At 38.1% G+C, this 12,706-nt stretch overlaps 1 protein-coding gene across 1 annotated transcript in view; it reads left to right on the forward strand.

The window, feature by feature from the left end:
- Positions 1-12,157, forward strand: part of Hepacam2 (HEPACAM family member 2) — a 36,367-nt gene extending 24,210 nt beyond the window's left edge. Inside the window, exons 6-11 of the mRNA XM_013026012.1 lie at positions 2,454-2,579; positions 2,668-2,692; positions 2,779-2,816; positions 4,040-4,113; positions 7,320-7,429; positions 11,497-12,157. Coding sequence (XP_012881466.1) covers positions 2,454-2,579; positions 2,668-2,692; positions 2,779-2,816; positions 4,040-4,113; positions 7,320-7,429; positions 11,497-11,500 — 377 coding nt within the window. The 3' untranslated portion in view covers positions 11,501-12,157. The remainder of the gene's footprint in view (positions 1-2,453; positions 2,580-2,667; positions 2,693-2,778; positions 2,817-4,039; positions 4,114-7,319; positions 7,430-11,496) is intronic.
- Positions 12,158-12,706: the final 549 nt, after the last annotated feature.

Here is a 12,706-nt window from a genome sequence, read left to right on the forward strand (position 1 = left end):
TTCACTGTATTTGATGTTGGTATAATTTGTGGAGGGGAAGAAAAAAAACAAATTGTTTAAATAGGGATACAGGTGGACCCATTGCAACAATGAGATGTACAAGACGTTATGTTGAAAAACAAACATTACAACTTTGGCGCTGGGGGGTATGGGGTGATGGGAAGGGATAGGGAGAGGAAACAAAGGAGGAGGCAGCAATGCTTGATAAGAAATGTACTCATTACCTTGTTCATGTCATTGTAACCCCTCTGTATGGTATTTTCACAAAGAAAGAAAGACAGACAGATAGACAGAAAGAAAGAGAGAGAGAGACAGAGAGACAGAGAGAGAGAAAGAAAGAGAGAGGGGAGGGAGGGAATGAAGAAGGAAGGAAGGAAGGAAGAAGGAAGGAGGGAGGGAGGAAGGAAGGAAAGAAAGAAAGAAGGAAAGCAAGCAAGCAGGCAAGAAGGAAAGAAAGAAAGAAAAGAAAAATAGATATCAGATGTACCTACAAATAGTCCTTTTCTCCTGTTTTAAGAATGTAGTTATCAGCCAGGCGCCGGTGGCTCACGCCTGTAATCCTACCTACTCAGGAGGCTGAGATCTGGGGATTACAGTTCAAAGCCAGCCTGGGCAGGAAAAGTCCATGAGACTCTTATCTCTAATAAACTATTCAGAAAACTGGAAGTGGCCCTGTGGCTCAAATGGTAGAGCGCTAGCCTTGAGCTGAAGAGCTGAGACACAGTGCCCAGGCCCAGAGTTCAGGTCCCAAGACCGACAAAAAAAAAAAAAAAGAATGTAGTTTTCTGAATGTCAGAACGCCTGAAAGTTTGTTTGTTTGTTTTTTGACAATTCTGGGGCTTGAATTTGGGCCTGGGCGCTGTCCTTGAGCTTCTTTGCTCAAGGCTAGTGCTTGATCACTTTGAGCCACAGCACCAATTCTTGTTTTCTGGTGGTTAATTGGAGACAAGAGTCTCACAGGCTTTCCTGCCCAGGCTGGCCTCAAACTGTGATCCTCAGATCTCAGTCTCCTGAGTAGTTAGAATTACAGGTGTGAGCCACTGGCGTCTGACCAGAAAACTTACTTTTGATAATGAAGAACACCTTGTTTATCTCTTCAGAGCTTCAATATAATACTAGAACAGCACCACGTGGAGAAATTATAAAAGATAACATGATTTCCCATGACTTGTTTACTTGAGTTTGGTATATTATCTGTACTACATTGTGGAAAAACTAGGAAGACTTAACATATCAAAATAATTTTTATGAACTAGCCAATGACATTTACATAGATTCATACCAAGAAAAGGAAAATAGGAAGAGTTCCTGCTTCTCTTGCTGCTGGAGCCATCAACAGAGGCTTTATGGTAGAAAGCAACAGGATGCAGACTAAGGATTTGCTGCAGAACTTAGTGGCTGCCATATTCTTCACCACCAGGTTTTCCAGGCTGTTTGACTGATGGAGAGCAGAAGGGGTGTCGCTCCCACATCACCTGGGCACATAGGGCTGCCATCATTCATTTCCACAGCAAAATCTGAGTCACATAATTATATGGAAGGCATCTGTTACTCTTGTTTGTTGGAGGCCTTAATTACTTCCTGCTGTGCAGTTTAACTATCTGACTAAATGTAATACAGTCTGGAGCTGCTATTAACACAGGCATGGTTGATAAACTGTAGTAAGATAACATTAACTGGAGGTAGCATCTATCACTTATAACTTGAGTAACCTAGAGAAACACTCCGCTTCTTCACCTCGTCATACAAAAGATGTTAAAACACTACCTCCCTAATAAGACTGTCATGAACATTAACTGAGTGAATCTGTACCATGTTCCCTGACATGTTCTAAGCACTGAGCATACATTGCTCTATACATTGCACTATATTTTTATATAGTGACATCAATGAAGGGAATGACTTATAAAAACAAAGCAAATTTTAGTCACAAGTTGAGACCAAATATTTTACAAAAAAAAAACACACTTTGTTTATTTGGGGTGGCTCTTGATTGATTAAAAATGAGATTAGCAAACTGTACTTTGAAACACTTCCCTTTCAAACCTTTAATTTTTAAATACCATCACTTCCAAAGAAAGTTCACACTGTTGAATCGCACTAATAAAGTGAGACTGGAGGAAACAGACTAACCTCTTGAGACATAGGGACAATGAGCTGGAAATCATCTAAGTTAAGGTAGCAAACACAACTGAGAATTATGACATGTGGTATTTGCTACATCTTCAGCAATGTGCCAGAATTATCCCCTGCAGCACTGGCCACATTTCCAATCACAAATGTCCCTAGGGAGTTCCAAAACTATTCTCAACTAAGTGCCCGCCTTCCATTTGGTGGGGGGGGGGTGTGGAAAGACTTGGAATAATATCTTGTTTAAGATTAAAAATCATAAATATTTCAAGTGATGATCTAATTAATTACTAAAGATTACTATGTCTATTTTTTTTATGTAGGACTGGAGAAGCTTGAGCAGAAAGGGAAATCTCTGTCCCCTTTAGCAAGTATCACTGGAATATCTCTATTTTTGATTATATCCATGAGTATTCTCTTTCTGTGGAAAAAATATCAACCCTACAAAGGTAGGTTAAAATTAGAAGAAAATAAGTTGTAGATATATACTAAGCAAAACAATCTTACTGTGTTTTTCCTTATTGCTTTTTGGTTTAGCTATAAAACAGAAGCTAGAAGGCAGGTAATGTATATATTTCTATGAATTTTTTTCTTAACTTTTTCCCTTCAGTTACTATCTTTGATATTAATAACAATTTGTCTTTTCAGGCCAGAAACAGAATACAGGAAAACTCACACATTTTCAGGTAATGGTTGAGCTGAAAAGAGCTCTGTTAATATATATTAATACTGTTGAGATTCACTGATACTATGATCTGGGTCACATAAATAACGTAAGTTAATGTAATAGAAACAGTCCCTCACTTTAGATCAGTGCCTTCCCTTCACAAAATGTTGTCCCTATTCTGGTCCTGTTTAAGGTATCTGAGTCTGGACAATTTACTAGCAACTCCATTTTACAGTCAAGACCACCACTAAAAGTCAGAGAGATCAAGTTACTTCCCCAAAGACAATGACTTCTGCTTAAGCTCATTCATCAACCTTATTAGTAGTAGTCAGAAAAGGCTAAAGATCTCTCTCATTTTGTTAATTCCTAAGGGAGACATAGTAGGCAGCTCTGTGGTATGGCGAAGAGGAAAGGGAATTATGATAAGGGCCAGTGTTGCTTCGTTGTCCCCAGATGAACCTCATTTGCCTTCATCAGGCTTTTGTGTCACAGGATGCTGGGTTTCCAACTTGGGCATGCCATGTTTCTCCTTGGGAAAGTTATTTTCTTGACCTTGACTTTGTGATCTATATAATTTAAAAAAACTTCCTCCTAGAGTTGCTATGAAACAAATAAAATACTACAGGTAATCATATGATATCTGGATACCTAATAAAGATGGGCCTTCACGTCTAGCCCTTGCTCACTTACAAATGACTGAATGCCACAGAGAAGAAGGGCCTCCACTACCTGTACCCCTCAGCTACCCCAATTCCCGTCATTTTCCAGATGAACATTAGATGATAAGCATATTGTATTGCACTATATTTTGAATGGCTGACAAGCTATAGTTATTTACTTATTACCTTCTGTACTACTGGTCTCTGTTAGATCTAGTAAGATGTAGTCTATATTATGGGTGGTTTGGGGTCTGCTGTGACCTCCAGGCTGAAGCTTTAAGTGTCACAAGTATCTGATAAGGATTACAAAGGACAATTTCGTCCATATGTGGATGTTTGAATATGTTATACACTGATCACACAACAAGCTTTAGGAATAATTATTCCAATTCAGTTCTCAGTTTGAGAAGGATTGATTTTCAGCACCCATCAATGGCAATGAGGGATTAGGGAATGTTGTTAGTTTTGTAAACATAGTATTTAAAGCAAAAAATAATGGTAAGTCTTACAAAGGTTTTTACAAATGCAACAGTAAATGAAAGAAAACATTGGCTTTCTAAATAGTATTGTTTTTCCATTTCAGGCCATGAAGATGCTCTGGATGACTTTGGAATATACGAATTTGTTGCTTTTCCAGATGCTTCTGGTGTTCCTAGGGTTGGTTTTTCTACTGGCTGATTAACCAACAAGTAGAATTCTGTTTTACCAGAGGTTTCAGCAGGCTTCATTTAAGCACTTGGGCAGTGTGGTCCAGTGGCTGCATTATCCCTTACAGATTTAAGTAGTGCTGATTGATTCAGTAAGGAAGAGGAAAGCATTTTTCTCAGCCTTTATAAGAAAAGCTAGCACAAATAAGGAAATTATGCTAATTAATGAACATTCTTTACCTGGCAAGCTCAGAGAAGAGAGAATTAATTCAGTTCAAGGGCAAGAGAACTGAATAAACAGAGGATCAGGAATTCCTGGTTTGAGTTATTCCACTTTACTTAGATGATCATAACTTTACTGAACTCTTTGCTCAGTTTCTCTTCATGCTCCTTCATAACTCCTGAGCACATTTCAAAGATAATTTTTGCATCTTTAAAGGTACTTCATGATCTTCATAAGGAAATTATAATATAGACCTAAAGTATACAAGTATATGTCTTATTATTATCTACAGGTGCCTTAATTAAAGGGATTAAAGGGTCTTTATAAGTTGAAGCCACTTTTTCAGCACCAGCTTGAACTCTGGGCCTGGGTGCTGTTCCCCAGCTCTTCCGCTCAAGGTTAATGCTCTACCATTCGACCCAGAGTACCACTTCCAGCTTTTTCTGTTTATGTGGTGCTGAGGAATAGAATTCAGGGCTTCATGCATGCGAGGCAAGCACTCTACCACTGAGCCACCTTCCCAGCCCCCCCAAAAAAATTATCTTTTAAGATGATAAGTATTGTTGAATAGATATGCAGAAAATATCTGTGAGCTAATCATCTCATGAACACTCTTACAGTTTTATAGGACTGAGTTTGCTGTTGCTTCTTTATTCCCCTCTGATAGTCCACTTAATGGAAGGGGCCATAAATGGATTACTTGCTTCTGGGCATTCTCACTTTCATTTTTTAAAAGGACTATTTGCTGTTAGGAAATGGCTAGTTCATTTGTTCAGAGCATTCTATCACTGCGTAAGGTTCATCCAGTACATTTCCTAGCCACAGACTATGTTTTAGAGATGCCCTGTGAGTAATGGAGAGGACTTGATTGGATTTCATCCTCCCTAAGGGAAAGTCAGTAGCACCAGCATCCACACCATCACCGATGAAGGAAAGAACTCTTCTAGAAAGGCTTTGCAATGCCCTTTATTCAATCTCAGGCAGATTGGTTCACACTTCATTTCCACAACCAAAAAGGCAAAATAAATATTTGGTGGGTCACTTATTTAAAATGGATTCTCACAGTCAAAGAAAGCACCCTTTGAAGGTGTATTTTCAAATGGGAGGCCAGGAAAATGAAGAACGAAGAGGGCTTATAATTAAATTTTTTGAAGCAAAGAGTTCATTTGATATAATGCCTACTTTTTAATTCCTAGGAATTAAATGGAATAAATTCTTAGGAATTTAATGGATAGGGGCGAGATTCATGTAATAAGAAACTTCAAATTTAGCCTTGGGATGAATCAGAAGGCTATTTGTAAGGGACTAATTGGAGGGGACAACGTTTATTGACTCAACTTGCTATAGTCCTCGAGAACATTAACAGAGATATGGGACATTCAATTGCATCTCAGAAGCACCACTTATTTCAGTCATTAACTGAGTGACTTGACTTGGAACCATGCCTGTTTTCAAAGCTGAAAACTCCTAAAGGATCTGCAGAGATTCTTAATTGGCCATGCCAGGTGCTTTGGGGAAGAAGTGAGAAATCAAAACCAACAAGCAGAGGACAAAGACACAGGAGGTAGATCTGAGTGAGAAGCCAGAGGGACATTTATATGGGAAATGGACCAAAGAAGAAAAGTATTAATAAAATCAAGACCTCAAAGTTGACACTAACAAAAGAAATAAACTAACTTAATCATTTCTTTAGATTTTAAAAATCAATTAATTGCTTAACTTTTCCAAGTACATTTATAAATGTAATATCTCTTCCTTTCTCTCTTGTTCTTCTCTCTCTCTCTGTTCGTGTGTGTGTGTGTGTGTGTGTGTGTGTGTGTATTGTCAGTGCCTCTTTTTCAGAAGTTAGAAAGAAAGACAGTGCATAAAGTGAACAAGGTTTTTGTTTAATAGTTTTAATATTGGGTTAAGTAAGCTGGTTAATTGGTTTTACCAATGCCCAAGTCCATCTTTAGGCCAAAGAAAATCAAGAGTTGATCTCAAATGCATCAAAATCTCCTCTACACAGAATGATTCTACAAATCACATGTCCTAGTGCTGCCCTAGAGAACTTTAGTAAGCAGAATGGAAGCAGACTTTATCAAAAAAGAACAAAGCCAAGACATGGCACTATAATGCACAGGTCACATTGAGATGAGAGAGAGAATTCCTTAGGCTTATGCAGGGCAAAGAGATTTCCTGGTGGAGTTGTACAAAAATGAAAAACTGTAAGTAGGTAGAAGTATGATGAAAATAGGTAGTGGATGGGGAGGAAACTCTGCCTTTAAATAATTAGAAGGCAATATTTATAAAGAAGGAAAATATGAACTGTAAGTAATGAGAACAAAACATGGATGTCAGTTTCAATCAAATAGATGATCATTTTTTACGAGAGAAACACACTGCTATTCTTCCTACATTCATCGGAGCCTTTAGTTTTTAGAGCCTATTACCACAGTCAAACCAAAATATTTCCCTTTGTGCGCTCTGCACTTACAATGTGATTAGAATAGCGGGATCTACATTCCTCTTCTTTTTTTAAGCTACTCTTACACATTTACTTGGAAAGTAATATCAAATGACTCTGAGTTCAAGCTCCAGCATTGGTGTGCATGCACACACATGTGCATACACACAGACAAACAGACACATACACAGACACACACACTCACACACAGGAAAAAAAGACGTAAAATAAAAGAAGGATGTAGATACTCTACTGTCCTAAACTGTCCTTTTTTTTTCTATTTTTCTTCCGATTATGTTTTCTTTACATTATGTTTTCTTCTAAAATGTTGAAAAAAAGTGACAGCTCTGTCCTCCTTGTGCTGCTGTACAAAGTGCCAAAGGACAAATGCAAGATCCTGCAGCAAGGAGAAACAGCACCCCAAGGATGAGAAACCATTCTATTTCCCTAGCCAACACTACTGCCAGTTATTTTTTGCTGTGCAGCATAATGGAAACATGGCTAATTAATCTTGGGCTAACTTTCTTTAATGTGTCACATTTTCTAGATGCCAAGTAGGTCCATTCCAACCTCCAATGCTACATCAAGGCAAGATTTGCATGGTACGATTTATGAAGTGATTCAGCACATCCCTGTCCAACAGCCAGACGATCCAGAGTAAGTATGAGTCTGCACTTGGTGGTATTATGGAGAAACTCAACACTTAGCCTCTGCTTGCCTCATAAAAATGTCTTGAAAGCCTCAATAAAAAGATAGTGAAGTGAGAAATTATATCTTGCATACATTTGAAAAGGCATAATTCACTTTCTCGTCTCAGGATAATGTTGAAATAAATGAAACAGGCAAACACACAAATATCTTCTGAGCCCATACACTTGAGCAAGCAGACACACAGAATTCTACAATCAATTGTCTGTTGAATGTATTTCTCCCTCTTATAATATCACTCTCCCCCAACCCCCAAGCCAGTTCTCAAACTTGAGGTTACTTTCATGATTTTCTGGTGCTCATGATGATGTGTTACCAAAAATAGGACTCAGAAATGAGGGGGAGGAAGGGCAAACAAAAGGCTCCCAGCACAGAGTAAAAGGCCTAACACAGGACAATTCAAAGTTGTTGGTTTCCGAGTTAATTGAACCACACTAAGAATTAGTCTCAGAGAGGACAGAGCCTGGATGGAGGCCAAAGCCAGCAAACCAGTTATTCAGTTAAGCTCAAGGCTATCACTAGCAAGCCTGTCCGTGTTTGCCATGGAGAAACTAAGCCCACCATCTTTTGAAATAATGAAATGAACGTCTGTTGTTTTGTAGACTCTAGTTGCCTGCAAGGCATAACCGCCACAAATCATCTTCCATTCTTTCTTTATTTGTCACTTATTGACTCTGAAAAGAACATCAATAACCACACACTGGAACTTCCCCTCTGGCAGAAAAAAAAAAAAACAGTTCTAGCAAAGTAATTCATGCACATCTCTGTGTAAATACCAGAAACAGCAGGTAAAGAGTGAATGAATGCAAATGTGATGAAGCAGAAACTCAATCCTGGGGGTCTAAGGCTAAATAAGTGGCAAGACACCTTGAGGATCCCATGTAAGAAAACTTAACTGCAGTCAAGTAAATTAAGAACAGCCACTGATGAATCTAGGAGTTTCTGGTTTGAAAAGAAAAGAACCTTGGTTTAAAGCAACATGTCATGAACCTAACAGAATACTATAGAATTAGATATTTTTCCATGATCATTTAAAAATTAAAACTCTAAAATGATCCCTCACTCTCTTTCTGGGGTGGAATGATAGGATGTTCTTCTTGTGTTCTTCCCTTTCTTTCTATTTTTGATAACACATAGTAATTATTTATACAGTACAAAGTCTATTTTGATCCATGAATACATTGTGTAAGGATGGAATAAGATTAATGAGCACACTTACTACTAAGGGTTGAGACATGTGTGTGTGTGTGTGTGTGTGTATACACATTTATATGCATATATGTGTGTTTTATGTTTGTGGTATCTAAACATAGATTTATACATATATAAAAGTTTATATATCATATGTGTTTAGGTATATATATATATATATATATATATACACATCTAATGTATATATATATGTATTTAATGTGTGTGCTTGTGTAATAATGTATATACATTTTTTTCCAGTCCTCAGTCTTGAACCCAGGGCCTGGGTGCTGTCCCTGGACTTTTTTGTGCTCAAGGATAGTGCTCTACCATTTGAGCCACAGCAGCACTACTGGCTTTTATTGGTTTATTGGAGATAAGAGTCTCACAGACTTTCCTTCCCTGACTGGCTTGGAACTACAGTCCTCAGATCTCAGCCTCCTGAGTAGCTAGGATTATAGGTGTGAGCCACTGGTGGCTAGCTTATAAATGTTTTATATGTGTTCACACACACGTTTATGCGTGTGTTTGTATGTTTGTATATGCATTTATATGTATATGTATATATATATACATCCTTTATTCTAAACATCTCCTCCCCCATCAGAATCCAAACAAACCAAATGAAAACCTGAGACTTATCTTTTAAAGCTCCAAAGAATGAAATAAATACTGTTAGCATTGTAACTATGGTAGCAACAATTTTGCGTGTGGAAAAAGCTGATTCTCAAGAAAAGAAAAAAAGATCATCTTCTGAAATTAGATGCCTTTCAAACCCATGAAAAAGCTTTGACTTTCTTGAGAATAATTAATTTATTTCAAAAATAAAATTTGAATGCTGACAGCAAAGCAAAGATGCTTTTTCAAGCACATAAAATACCTCTTTTTAAAATCATCATCATCATCATCATCATCGTCATCATACTATTGAGATGCTCCTTATCAAGGCCATCACCCCTCCACAATATCAATTCATGTTCCCACCCCCAACCTGAGTGACCACCCTGGCCTCTCTTCTCACTTTCCTCCCTTGTCTTCTAAGTCTTACTTTATTTTTTTCTCACCATCAGTTTTCCAACTTACATAAGTAAAGAGCCAGCATTTTAAATATTATTTGAACACAGACTTATATTACCTACTTGAAAACTGAAAACAATTAACTAGAATCTATTCCTTCTTTCAGAAACTATTTTATTTACAATTGATCCACAAACATTTTGTATTATGTGCCTAGAAGAGAAATTAAACAAGACTCCATCTCTTAAGGATTTCATAAATTTGTAGACTCCTATTTGCTTATTTTTAAGGTTAATAATCCTTCATAAAAGTAAAAATTCCTTTACACAATAAATACCCCCGGCCCTACTCTTCCTTTTTCAGCCATGCCTCTCCACTATGCAGGGTGGGGGCAGCAGTTTGGTAAATAAACGTCTCCTGCTTGAATAGTGATGGTGTTCTCTTCATCAGCTACCTAATGAAACCTGCCTATTTAATATACCTAACCTATGGTGCTGTGGCTCGGATGGGGTTTTTGAGTTGGAAATGTGACAATTTCCTAACCCCCCTTTTCTGTGAACCGAACTGCCTTGAGACACCACGGGAGACTTTTCACCAACATCATTGCTGGCCTTCACATCCACGTCCACACCACTTCTGTACTCTGCCCCTCTGCCTCCTGAGACTTCCTCCAGACTTCATCTAAGGACTCACACCCACCAAGTGACAGCTGCTGCTTGCTGCCTTCTCCCAGAGGGGACCACATCTCGGCCTTTTACCCCTACTGTCCACACCCCTTGCCAGCAGGAAGTAGCCAGAGAGAATCTTCACCCTTTTTCATAATTATTAAAAGGCTGGAATGTAAGGTCTGCACAGGGTCACTTCCTTACCTCTTGGCTAAGTTTCTGCCCAGTATCTGTTACCTAGGTAACTGGCAGACCTGGAAGCAGTCACCTTCCCCTCCTGCTAGGTCACATCCTGGGCCACTTCTGGTCACATGCCTCCCATCTGACCATAGGCGGTTCCCAGACCCTGAGTTCATATGTGGATCCAGTGTAGCCACACCTCTTGCTGTCCCTGGCCTAGATAAATCCTGGTCCAGGGTGGGTGGCCCCTTCCTATTTCAGCCATGCCTCTCCACCATGCACAGCGGGGGCAGCAGTTCCATAAATAAGCTTCTTTTGCTGCCTGAACAAACAAACAAACAAATAAATATTCCCTATACAAGGGACCTTTTTCTGATTGTTCTCTGAGACCAGTTAAACTAGGAGATCAATTTTATAAATAATGCAATATCACAGGTATCCCTTCTCCCCCATTCATAAGAGCATAGGTTACTGATGGGGAAATTTAGCTATGTAACTTACTGCTTCTTCTATTTGACATCACTTCTGCGGTAGGAAAAATGGTTAAGCAATTTTATTATTTGATTCTGAGACTATTTTCCTGGGTATGTGTGCCTGTTAACTAATTGGAATGGTGTTCAATTGGAATGGTGATCAATGTTCATACTCTAGTACTCAGCCCAATTATTTACTTACATTTTATTTGTATTTTTGAGATGTTGTTGACACCATTAAAAATTCTTGAACCTTTGTTTTCAACCCAAAGTCAATTATTAGCATCTTGAAAAAAGGACATCGAAGTAAGCACGCTTTGAGTTTCAAAAGATGATTATCTACAAAATGTAATGATTGTTTATACTTCCCCTCCTAATAAATATAATTCTCTTGAGCCTTCTCAAAGCACTGCCATTATTTGTAGCTATTTACCTATGGAACTGGAAAATCTTTGAAATAGATCAAGTATCTTCTATTTCTCTTCATCAGGTGAATTTTCTTGACAAAGAGTACATTGAAGTGAAACAATAAAGTAATATTTTGAGGAGAAATACCTGTGATCAGTGAAGAAACCAAGCCCAATACCCCTTACTCATTACTTCTTTTAAATGCAGAAGAGCAGCATTTATAAACCATGTATACCACACACACACACACACACACACACACACACACACACACACACACAGAGGATGTGGTTATGCTACAAAGGGAAGTAGTCTTCAGTGCACATTATTTGTCATGATGCCTGGGAAGAAGGAATTAAGGCTCTTTCTATATTGTATTTCTCTAAAAAGCCCATTCTAATAGGCATATGCATTCTAATGCATTCTAATGCATATTTTCCCTTCCATCAGTATTGATGCTATTCTAGCTCACTTGTAAACATGGAAACCACATATGTAAAGCTTTTTTCAGTAGTTTTTTTAAAACAATTAAGTTCTCATTACTGTTAAGATAGCTGTAGTTTTCTTTTAATTCCCAAATTCATTTCTTGTTATTTGTGCCACAAAATAACAAGGATGGTTTTCCCAGCAAGAACACTGTGCCTTCTCTCTCATCGTCAATCAACTTGATTGTCAAGGGTGTTTTTGAAAAGACTTGCAAAATGTTTAAGAAAATATCTTACTAAAATTGTTTTTATTTTTGTTCAAAGAAAAATGTATTCAAATAAATTATTCTGTCTTTGCTTTTTGTGATCTTGATTCTTCATCTTATAGCAGAACACTTTACATAAAAATCAGATTGTAAAGGTAGGCACCAGTGGCTCAAACCTATAATCCTAGCTAATCAGGGGATGGAGATGAGGAGTATTATGGTTCAAAGCCAGCCAGGGCAAAAAGTTAGCAAGACGCTATGTCAACCAATAGCTATGTATGGTAGAACATGGCTTTCATCACACTGAGGCTTAGATCAGGAGATTCCAGGCTGGAGTTTCCAGGCCAGCTCAAGGTGGGGGGAGGGGGGATTTCAAGGTCTCCATCTTAACAGAAAAGCTGGAGATGGTGGCATGGTCCTATTATCCCAGCTACCACAGGAATTGTAAATATAAGGATTAAAGTTCAGGCTAACCTGAGGGATCTTATTTCAAATTTTTTAAATCTTACATTTTGAGATCTTATATTTTGAGATCTTATCACAAAAATAACCAAAACTAAAAGGGCTTGAGTCATGGCTCAAACAATAGAGCACCTATCCA

This window comes from Dipodomys ordii, unplaced genomic scaffold (genome assembly GCF_000151885.1).
Source record: "Dipodomys ordii isolate 6190 unplaced genomic scaffold, Dord_2.0 Scaffold90, whole genome shotgun sequence".
NCBI classification, from domain to species: domain Eukaryota; kingdom Metazoa; phylum Chordata; class Mammalia; order Rodentia; family Heteromyidae; genus Dipodomys; species Dipodomys ordii.